Here is a 10,869-nt window from a genome sequence, read left to right as displayed (position 1 = left end):
TTGACTGAGGCAAGTAGCAGACGTGAGCAGCAGAGCAGTCTCGGGGGTGAGGGAGCCTCTAGGGTGCAGGAGACATCGTTTCCTGCCATTAGAATGAGTGCTCTAGGATGGAGACCAGGAGAGAAGGGACATGCTGTTTAAAATTCAGTGATTAGCACATTTCACCTAACTTTTCCCAGATCTAGGCATGCACACACACACACAACCTAGGAAAATGATATTGCCTTCACTTATACCTTATTTTTTAAATCCAAAAATGTTCAGGAATATTGCTTCCCCATAAATACTTCCCTGAATTCTTGAAATTAAATACTTTAAAAAAAAAGACCTTATGTTTAAGAGCAGTTTTAGGTTCGCAGCAATATCGAGCAGAAGGTGCAGAGATTTCCCACATACTCTGTACCCTTCACATGCACAGCCCCTATTACCAATGTCCCCACCAGAGCAGAGCATCTGTTACAATTGATGAACCTTCACTGACACATTGTTATCATCCAAAGGTCATAGCTTTTTTAATTTTAATTTTTTTAATTGATACATAATAATTGTGCTTTTCTTTTTTTTTTTGGTGGCTGCCCAGTAAGAGGATCTGAACCCTTGACCTTGGTGTTATAACATTGTGCTCTAAGCAACTGAGCTAACCAGCAAGCCCCAAATGGTACATATTTATAAGGTACACGTGATATTTTGATACATGTATCAATGTGTAATAATCAAGTCAGGGTAATTGGGATATCTGTGACCTTATATATTTACCATTTCTTTCTACTGAGAACATTTCAAATCTTTACTTCTAGCTGTTTTCAAATATAGAATAAATTACTGTTAACTGTAGTCACCCGACTGTGCTACCAAACACTAGAACTTATTCCTTCTATGTAACTGTATTTTTGTACCCATTAATCAACCTTTCTTCATCTCCCCCACCTGCCCTTTCCAGCCTCTGATAACTACTATTTTATTCTCTGTCTCCATGAGATTGACTTTTTTAGTTCCCAAATATGAATGAGAACATGTAATATTTGTCTTTCTGTGCCTGGCTTATCTCCCTTAACATGAGGCCCTCCAGGCTTATCCATGCTGCTGCAAATGACAGGATTTCATGGTTTTTTAATGCCGAATTAAGTATTCCATTGCATGTATATGCCACATTTTAAAAAATCCATTCATCTGTTGGTGGGTAGGTTGATTCTATATCTTGGCAATTGAGAATAGTGCTGCAATTAACATGAGAGTGCAGTATTTCTTTTGAATATATGCATAGAAGTGGAATTGCTGGATCAATCTGGTATTCCTGTTTTTAGTTTTTTTGAGGAAACTCCATACCATTTTCCACAGTGGCTGTACTAATTTACATTTCCACCAACAGTGTACAAGAGTTCTCCCTTCTCTGCATCTAAAGTCCATAGTTCACATTAGGATTTATTATTGGTATCGTACATTCAATGGGTTTGACAAATATATAATGACATGTATAGCATAACACTGCTTGTAATTTACTTTTTCTCATTAATGTATTGAAATCATTTTACCATACCATTTAATAGTCTTCTGCACATCATTTTTAACGGCTATAATGTATTATGTCATATAGTGAACACATACTTTATTTAACCAATCCTCTATTGTTTTGTAGATTTTTAAAATTATTATTTTAGGAGCTGTGACATCAGTGTATTACCTGGGACAAATAGGTCATTTTCTCACTCACATCCCCCATAAGCACCACATATGAAAATACTTTTAGTTCCTTATTATTTGCCAGGGGCAGTTCTCTACATGCTATAGGGAAAGCAAAGCTATATTATCCAGAAAAGAGTTTATATTCTATTTAGGAAGACAGGGCATTTACAAATTTAAGGAGATAATGAACCCACAATCACTGTGGGCTCTGTCCCATTGAGTGATATGGTCAGTAAGAGATAGGATTATTTGGACCACATTCCTATTGAAGATGGCCTAAAATAATAGGGCATGAAAAGCTTCTTAAAAGTATATCAAAAAGATGGTTTAAAATTCAGAAGTCAAGAAACAAGCAGGAGCTGGTGCCCTACAGTGCACTCGTGCCCTGGGGCATTTGCAGATATAGCTGGAGGCAGCATCTCTACTGAGCTGAGGCTCAGAAGGGCAGGCTGAACCGGAAGTGAACCCAGGGCCCTTTTCCTGCTCCCTCTTGCATGGGAAGAGTTTGAGGTTAGGTAGGGAAAGAGGCCTGTCCCTGAGCTTGAAAACAAATGCTGACCCCAGTGAGCACCTGCATCCCAAATTCACAATGTTGGGTACAACCATTACTTTTAAATGGTTACAGAGTCCTAGTGCCCAGGTGTTTGGCAGTTGCAAATGCAAAACCTCTCTGGATAAAGGTATCTTTATCCCAGGCCTCTGGAAAATCTCACAAATAAATATTCAAAGGCACAAAGTAGCACTAAATCAAAGATGAATTAGTACAAGGAAATAGGATACAGTAAACAGAAAAACCAGCATACACTAGCCCTCAAAGACTTCATATGCTAGAATTATTAGAAACAGATGATTTCTAATTATTATTGTGTCAAAAAAAACCCCTTAAAATATGTCAGGGAACAGGAAACTATGACATATAAAATGACAGATTTGTAAGAACAACTTCTACACCTGAAAAAATAGAATAACTCAAATTAATAATTCAGTAAATTGGTTGTAAAGCAGATTGAACATAGAACAGGAAATGACAGACCTGAAAGATAGGTCAGAAGAAATTATACAGAATAAGAGAGAGAAAGACAGAAAATAGGAAAGAGAGGATAAGAGACTTGGAAAACAGTGTTAGAAGACCCCAGAAGAAGAGGAGGGAGCATTGGCAGAGATAATATTTGAAGGGATAGTGTTTGAGAGTCCTCCAGAAAGAATCCATAACACTAATCTATAGATTTAAGAAGCCCAATAGATGTCACAAAAGATAAAAAGAAAATCATGCTAAAAACATCATAGTAAAACTGCAAATAATCAAAGACAAAGAATACTTTAAAAACAATGAGGGAGGAAAGAAGGGAGAGAAGGACTGGGGGTGGGTGAGGAGAGGCAGAAAGAGGTCACCTTCAAAGAGGCCACAGTTTGGCTGGCTGGTGAGCTCAGGTGGTTAGAGCACAGCCCTATGACACCAAGGTCACTGGTTCAGATCCCGTACTGGCCAGTTGTCAAAACAATAAAAATATAAAAAAATAGCCACGGTTAGACTGATAGAATATGGACTGACCTGTCAATGTATTGAAAGAAAGTAATTGCAAATTCTATACTAAATAAAAAACATTTATAAGAATGAAGGTAAATAAAGACATTTTCAAGTTTAAAAAAAATAGGTAATTACCAGCAAACCTCAATAAAGGAAATAATAATAAAGCTACACATATGGATAGCTGACTAAACTCTGATTTCATCAGCCAGTAAATTAATGCTAGTAGGACTTAGAAAATACTTAAATATTATGTGACAACAAAACACACAAGCCAGGGAGAGTGGCAGGTAAAGGTCATTCGCCTGTTTTTTCCTCTGTGCACTGCTCAGTACTGTGGGGGCTGGGCATTGCACACCACATTTATGAGGTCCCAGCACCACCTGGCATCAACCTTTTGCTCTCTTTTTTGCTGCAGAGACAGTGGTGGCAGGTGAAGAGTAGCAGGAGGAGAGAAGCACTTTCAGTTTCTGTGGGTCTCAGTACCATAAATGCAGTGGCAGGTGCTGGTTTGGAGGCCTAGTTCTCTCTGCCATGTCTTCAATCTTTCTCTCTTTCCTTCTCTTTCTGATTTCTGCATATCCCTTTTATGCTTTTTTGTCCTTCAGCTGCCTCTGTTCTCTGTTTTGCCCTTTCAGCTTTTCAATATCTGATAAATTTCCTGCATTAAATACCTCTCTGCATGTGATACCAAGAGTAGCCGCCTCACTACGTTCTGCTCTCTCTTGGTTCCTCTCTGCATTCCTGCTTCCCGGACCAGCCTCGCCTCCCCCATCCCAGGCTCTGCAGCTCCACCTGCAGCATCTCCCTCTTGTCCTCACCCATCTACTCCTGGTCTCCAAAGAGCATTTGTAGTTCTGACTCGTATTCTCTGACAGAGAGAAGTGCATGGCCACTCTATAAGGTCACTGGGGCACTTTATCTTCTTCTCAGACCTCATCTGAGCTTCTGGGGACAATGGAGTTGCTGTGTGCTGGGTGGCACTAGTGTCCAGCCTCTCCATAAACTTGTCCACTTTTAGGGGCTGGATGAAGTACTGGCCCTCAATGAGGCCACGGAGGACACAGAGCTTTTGGTGCCTGGATTCTCATCTCCACTCCAAACCTCCTCCAGCTCCTCATCTTTTTATGCCCTCTTAGGCTTCTTCTGGAACATCATAGCTCCAGGACACAAATCTAATTTTGTCACTCTCTTCCTTAAGATATTTCAGTGACCTAATTCCATATTCTCAAATAACATCCTAGGTACCTTGCAGACAGTGACCTTTCTACAATTGAAAACTCCCACCAGCTTGCGTTCTTAGGCAGAGTGATCTTTCTGGCCTCAGAAGCATTGAGCATCCCCTCCCGTCTTCTCTGGATAAAGTCCTCTCTTCTTCACTGTCTCTCAGAGCCCTGGCCCCTCTCCAGCCTTGTGACTCCCTGCTCCTTATTTGCTCCACCCATTTCTCAAAGTTCCAGCCACACTGAAGTGACTTTAGTTCTTTATATATTCCATCCTGTTTGCTGTGCCTAGGATATTTTTCCTGGTCTTCTTTGTCTGGCTCATTCTTTCCCACTATATATTTACTTGGATGGCGCTTCCTCCAGGAACTATCCCTGGACTCCAAGTTGAGCTAGATGTTATAGGAGCAATCCAGAACATTTATCCCCTTACCACACTGCACTGTAATGCGCTGACCCATCGTGAGCAGACACTGAATGTTTAATGAATAGAACAAGTTTGAAAATGTGCATTTTAGCATGAGCCTATAGCGTGCTACTTTCTACATAACATTGACAAGACAGCATCGAGCTTTTACAAGATGCCTAAAAGAACTTACGTATATACAATGTAGTTAAGCACTGTGTTTAAAACTTCTGAGTTCTGGTATTTGAGGATGTTTGATGGATCCTAAGGGTAAGGACCAAACCTCTATGCACCTTAAAAGAAAGTACACAGTTCTGCCTAAATGGCCATATTTACCAAGAGAGCCACAGGGAGGCAGAGTAGAGTAGGGAGAATGGGCCAGCCACACCCACCACCCGAGGGAGGCAGAGGCTGGGTGAAGGCAGGGAGGGAAGGATGGACAGGGGGGAATTGTGCACTTGGAGGAATTAGATCACGGAAAGTGTGGGATGTGGCTGGTGGAGGAATAGCCACATCCCATACTTTATTAGAAGTAGTTATTAGAAGTCTGTGCTAGATGATGAAACATGGCCATAAAATCTTTGAAGCTTTTTCCATCAAGAGATGGTGTCTGTTTGCTCACTCCTTGAATCTGGGCTTGACCAAAAATGTGGCAGAAATGGTACTAGGTGAGTGCCAAAGCCACGGTCACAAGAGAACTTTAACCATCAATGTTGCCCCCTTGTGATGCAGCCCTGAAGCCACCATTCGAGGAGGTGGTCTGGCCCACTGGAGGATGAAAGCCATGCACAGGACTCTGCCCACACACAGGGGGGACATCAAGCTCCCCAAGGGCCTGCCCACGTCCACTGCAGAAGATGCTTATTAAACCTCTGCAGCTCGCACACAAGCTAACCGTTCTTATGCAGAAAAGAGGTACTACTTACTACATTTCCAAGAGCAATCCAAAATTTTCTTCTAATAAAGAAGCATGAAAAGAGAAACCATGAAAGAAATCCCCATGGCTTCAGAGTCATTTGATGGGGCTGTTTGTCTGGCCCATCCTTACCACCCTGGACCCCTTTAATGTCTCTCACTTTAGAGCAATCTCTTCTGTCAGCATCTGCTGCATCAGTCAGAAGAGGAGGTTTTTTTTTTTGGTTTTTTTCAATGATGTGTAGCATCTGTGCTTATCAGTATAATATCAGATACACCCTTTATCTGAGAACAAAGTAGTAAGTGGGTTTGGGAGCAAGGAGAAATAGAGCTTGCTCCTTTGGCACTTGGGTGGTAACCGATAGTTACCCACAAGGGAGCAACACGAGACGAATGCATGGAGTGGGTAGAACAACTCCATGGTCCATGTCCTTGTACCAAACGCGCACCTAATATTGCATCCTCAAACAGAGGGCATGTCAGATACTAAACTGTGAAGAGCACATACTACACTTGATCTTAGCCAAAAGGCCAAGAAGCAACCAGATAAGTTCTTTGTGACAGGGGCTAGAGAGGATTGCACGGTCTGTCCCTGAGGCTGTTCCATCACTGGGGCTGCTGGTTGGCAGCCAAACATCTCCTGGGAGGTGCAGGACAGGCACACGAAGCCGTCCTCGTCCTTGTGGTCCCTGTGGATATCTGCCATGGTCACACTCATGCTCACCAGGGTCTTGTGGTTCACCAGCAAGTAAAAGGCTCCAGGGGCCCTGAGAACCATGTGGATCCTGGGGTGGTGAGGAGCGGGATGGGGAAGACAGGGACAAAGCTTCTGACCCACACCTTCACCTCCGCGTGGCCACTGTGTGTGTACTTTCCCACCCGGTGAGATGCCCTGTCTCCCAAACTCTGAAGGCAGGTTCCTGGGTGCCGCCCCACAGGATTGGACTTGGCATGACTGTGGGGCAGTAGATCCCACTTTGAGAAACATTGCTCTAGAAAAGTTTCTAGACATCCCATCCCTGCCTGTTGTCTTTCAAAGTCTCATTTGTGTCTATTTTTCTGCCTGCACCTCTAACTCAGGGAATAGCAATTTACATCTGGTCACAACTTAACTTTTTATACAAAACCTCAGCCCTTACCCCATCTGATTCTCTACTTACAGATAAAGAAACCAAGGCACAGAAGCAAACCACGTGTCCACCAATGAATGAATGGATGTACAAAATGGCATATGTATACAAGGGATAGTATTCAGTCTTAACAAGAAAGGACATTCTGAGACATGCTACAACATGGATGGACCTTGAGGACATTATGCTGAGTGACATAAGCCAGTCACTAAAAGACAAATACTGTGTGATTCCACTTATACGAGGTACTTAGTGAAAATCATAGACACAGAAAGTAGAATGGGGGTCAGTAGGGGCTGGGGGAGGGGGAGCGGGGGTTAGTGTTTAATGGGCACAGAGTTTCAGTTTGGGAAGATGAAAAAGCTCTGGAGATGGACGGAGGTGATGGCTGCACAACAATGTGACTTAATGCCACTGACCTGGGCACTTAAAAATGGTTGACAGCATGGGCCGAGCCGGTGGCGCACTCGGGAGAGTGCAGCGCTGGGAGCGCAGCGACGCTCCTGCCGCAGGTTGGGATTCTATATAGGAATGGCCGGTGCACTCACTGGCTGAGTGCCGGTCACGAAAAAAGACAAGAACACAAAAAACAACAACAAAAAAATGGTTGACAGCAAATTTTATGTGATGTGTATTTTACCACCCCTAAAATAATAATAACAATAATAATAAAAGATGGTGCTGTAGATTGGATGAACCCCTCCCCAACCTTACTGAGGCTTAATCCCCACTGTAACTGTTGAGGGTGGGAAATCCTAGTATGGTGATTGAAAGGTGGGGCCTTGAAGAGGTGATTGGATTGTAGGACCGTGCTGCAATGAATGGATTAATAATGGTGGTCAGGGGCATGGCTCTGAGTGCTTTAAAAGGAGAGCACATGAGAGGTTAGTCTCTCTCTGCTCTGCCATTTTCTACCATGTGAGACCCCTGGGTCACCATTGCCACCACCATGACTCTCACCAGACGTGCTCTTTGGACTTCGGACTTCCCAGCCTCTGAAACTATAATCGATAAATCTCATTTTCTTTATAAATCACCCAGCTCCAGGTGTTTTGTTATAAGCAACAGAGATGGGTCTAATACAGTGCTTAATAGAAATCTTTCTCTATGAATTAATGTAGAAATTTATAGTGCTGACATGAGACTGGGAAGTGCGTGCACCCAATTTGGAGGTACACATATGGAAAAGAAGGAGGACATTTTGTCAAAACTCACCGTTTTCTTTTCTTTTTTTGGTGGCTGGCTGGTATGGGGATCTGAATCTTTGCCCTTGGTAGAACACCACACTCTTCCCAACTGAGCCAACTGGACAGTTTTGCAAAAACTGACTTTTTGGGAAGCCGCTAGAGCCCTGACAGCACCCTGGAGTGTGACAGAAACTGGGATCTAAGCCTGACGGTGGTTTCCCTGTAGTTGCCCTGGTTTCTACTGGATTCATTCTTAGCAGGTCTTAGGAGACTGCAGAGTTCTAAAAGAGCTCATTAACATCATAATAAATCTCTGAAGAAGCTGCCTGCATCAGCCAAAACCTTCCAGACATTGTTTCCAGCTCAGGGAGACTTACCAGCTGTGTATTCACCCTATCAGCTATTTTTAGTTTTGTATCAGTTTTTTATTGACTCCAGCTGGCAGGTGACAACTTTAATCCCCTAAGTTTTATTTGTGGAGTCAGCAGCCCTTGCTTTGCTCTGGCTCTCATTGTTCCCAGTGGGAGGAAGCTGGGTGTGGGGAAACCTGATTCTTCTGCTTGGGGATTTCAGCAGGTGAACTGAGCTATTCCCTACTGAAAATTTCCTCCCTGCCATCCGGGGGAAAAGAACTACATAGAGGGAAAATGCTGTCCCTGGACATTTAAAATATTTGAAAACAGAGGGCTCTTTAGACTAGTTTCCAAAGGGTCCTTTGAAAACTTCTTAGAGAAATTTGATAATCAAAATATGGTACCAATAAAATATGGAAAGAAAAAAGAAAAAAGTGCTGTTCCATCAACACTGGGAGGTCTCACTTTCTTTAGGGTTGCTAGCAAGGTACTTCCCACCTGTTTAAAAAAGTCACTCATGAGATCATCCCTTTTAAAAGGGAGAAGGTGAAACATAAATTCTTTCCAGTCTCTCTCTGCCATCCCATCCTTCCAAAAGGCCCAGGCACACACCTACTGCATGATGCTGAGGAACTGGGTCACGGTCAGCTCCTGTGGGACCAGGAACTTGGATTTGTCCAGCAGGGGCTGGACCTTCTCTCTGGGGTAACACTGCACAATCACCTGCCAAGGGTGTCAGCATGAATCTCTCCTGAAACATGTGCCTAAGAATGTGACTCAGAGTCCTGTGTGCCTTAGGAACATGGAACAGAGAGAGGGAGGCCATTGGCTGGTGTTTGCTTTTCAAAGAACAGGATCACAGCCCCCTAAGGAAGTACAATGGAGTCTTACTGGGATCTTGTTTGGGAGCTTTGTCTGGATTCCAGCAAGTTCCTCTTGTCTGGTTGCTGTGAATATTTGAAGTGCAAAAGGGGAGTAAACAGCAAGAGCAGACTGTGTCTCTCCTCTTTTTCTCCAGTAACCCAGAAAGCTACCCTGAGAATGTTACCTGAGCTCTTCCTCTGCTTGGAAGGTCTGAGGCTCGGAGTTCTCTGTGGAGGCTGCATTTCACTCAACAGCCGTGCAGTGTCTGCCTTAAAGAAGAAAAGTTAAAAAAAATCCAGCAACCAGGACCTAACTCACTCCTCTGCTGCTTCCAAACTGCCTGCAGGAGCCTAAATGAGGCCCTTACATAGTGCGGGGTGACATCAGCCTCTCGGAACCCTCTCCACTCCCCAGTCCCTCTCTCTGGGCAGCAGGAGGTCAGTCCTCAGGGTGGAAATGGAATTGCCACCTGCTCATGGGTCAGAGACAGTCACTGTGCTTGCTACTAGCTAAGAATTTGCCTTTGCTAAAGAAATTAAGGTTTGCATTGGTCCTCAGTATAATATAGTCCCATACGCCCTGGCTGAGGAGTTCTAAATAGAATTAGCCTCAGAAGAGGACATTTTAATACCACAGTAGTGAAGGAGAAGATTGAATCACCTTACCCTGAAACACGCTGCTATTTTCACAGTTGGAAATAGAGTCAGAAAGATTGAGTAATTTGCCCAGATAAAAAGATGCAAAACCAGGGTTAAAATCCAGATGTGTATCAAAGTAGTAGTATTACATTCTGCAGTTTTCCAACATACTTTGACATATATATTTGCAGCTACAGGAATGTAGGTAGGATGGCCATTACCATACCTAAGACTTTGCATTTAGTATATGATGAAATCGAGGTCGATAGTAATTAACTCACCTTTCTAGGATCAAACGTATGGTTAGACAGACTCGGTTCTCTTCATTTCCAGACCGGGATATTCAATCCCATCACACTTCTTTTATGCAATATGGTTTTAGTGACTCATCTCACACATCTAGAAAACAATGTTTCTGTTGACACTGACCCCTTCCTCCTCTCAGATCCAGGAGCACAGTGGTCCCTCTGTGTATTAGCTCATTTCCATTGTGTATAACAAAATACACCCAATTGGATGATTTATAAAGAAAACAAAATTTATTGCTTACAGTTTTGGAGGCTGGGAAGTCCGAAGTCCAGGGGACACAACTGGTGAGGGTCCTCTTTGGTGGTGACTTTACAGCAATTCAGGGGTCTCACATGGCCGAATATGGAAGAGCAGATAGAGACTCTCTCATGCTCTCCTTTCAAAGCCCTCAGAACCACACCCTGACCACCATTATGAATCCATTCACTACTGCAGGTCCTACAATCTAACCACTTTCTCAAGGCTCCACCTTTCAGTTACCATAATTGGGTTTCCCACCCTCAACAGTTACAGTGGGGATTAAGGTATTTTTTGGAGGGGGTCATCCAGTTTACAGCACTGTGTATGATTCAGACCATCCCGTCCTCCAAGAACAGGAACGTGAGCATCTCCTCCATTGTCACTGGAGGTTCC

The 10,869-nt window shown here is 43.3% G+C and overlaps 1 protein-coding gene and 1 non-coding gene across 2 annotated transcripts; both read right to left on the bottom strand.

Moving 5' to 3' along the window:
- Positions 1–6,102: 6,102 nt before the first annotated feature.
- Positions 6,103–6,298, bottom strand: LOC134379411 (U2 spliceosomal RNA). The gene has a single exon (XR_010023802.1). It is a non-coding gene; the product is annotated as a U2 spliceosomal RNA (small nuclear RNA).
- A 24-nt stretch (positions 6,299–6,322) lies between these two features.
- On the bottom strand, positions 6,323–9,531 carry LOC134377685 (microtubule-associated proteins 1A/1B light chain 3C-like). Its single transcript, XM_063096288.1, is given in 5 exon segments — positions 6,323–6,380; positions 6,382–6,540; positions 9,042–9,148; positions 9,317–9,372; positions 9,474–9,531. Coding segments are annotated over 5 exon segments (438 nt in total).
- Positions 9,532–10,869: the final 1,338 nt, after the last annotated feature.

Source organism: Cynocephalus volans, chromosome 5 (genome assembly GCF_027409185.1).
Source record: "Cynocephalus volans isolate mCynVol1 chromosome 5, mCynVol1.pri, whole genome shotgun sequence".
NCBI lineage: Eukaryota > Metazoa > Chordata > Mammalia > Dermoptera > Cynocephalidae > Cynocephalus > Cynocephalus volans.
Note: the sequence above shows the minus strand (reverse complement) of the source record. Positions and strands in the feature narration are given on the sequence as shown.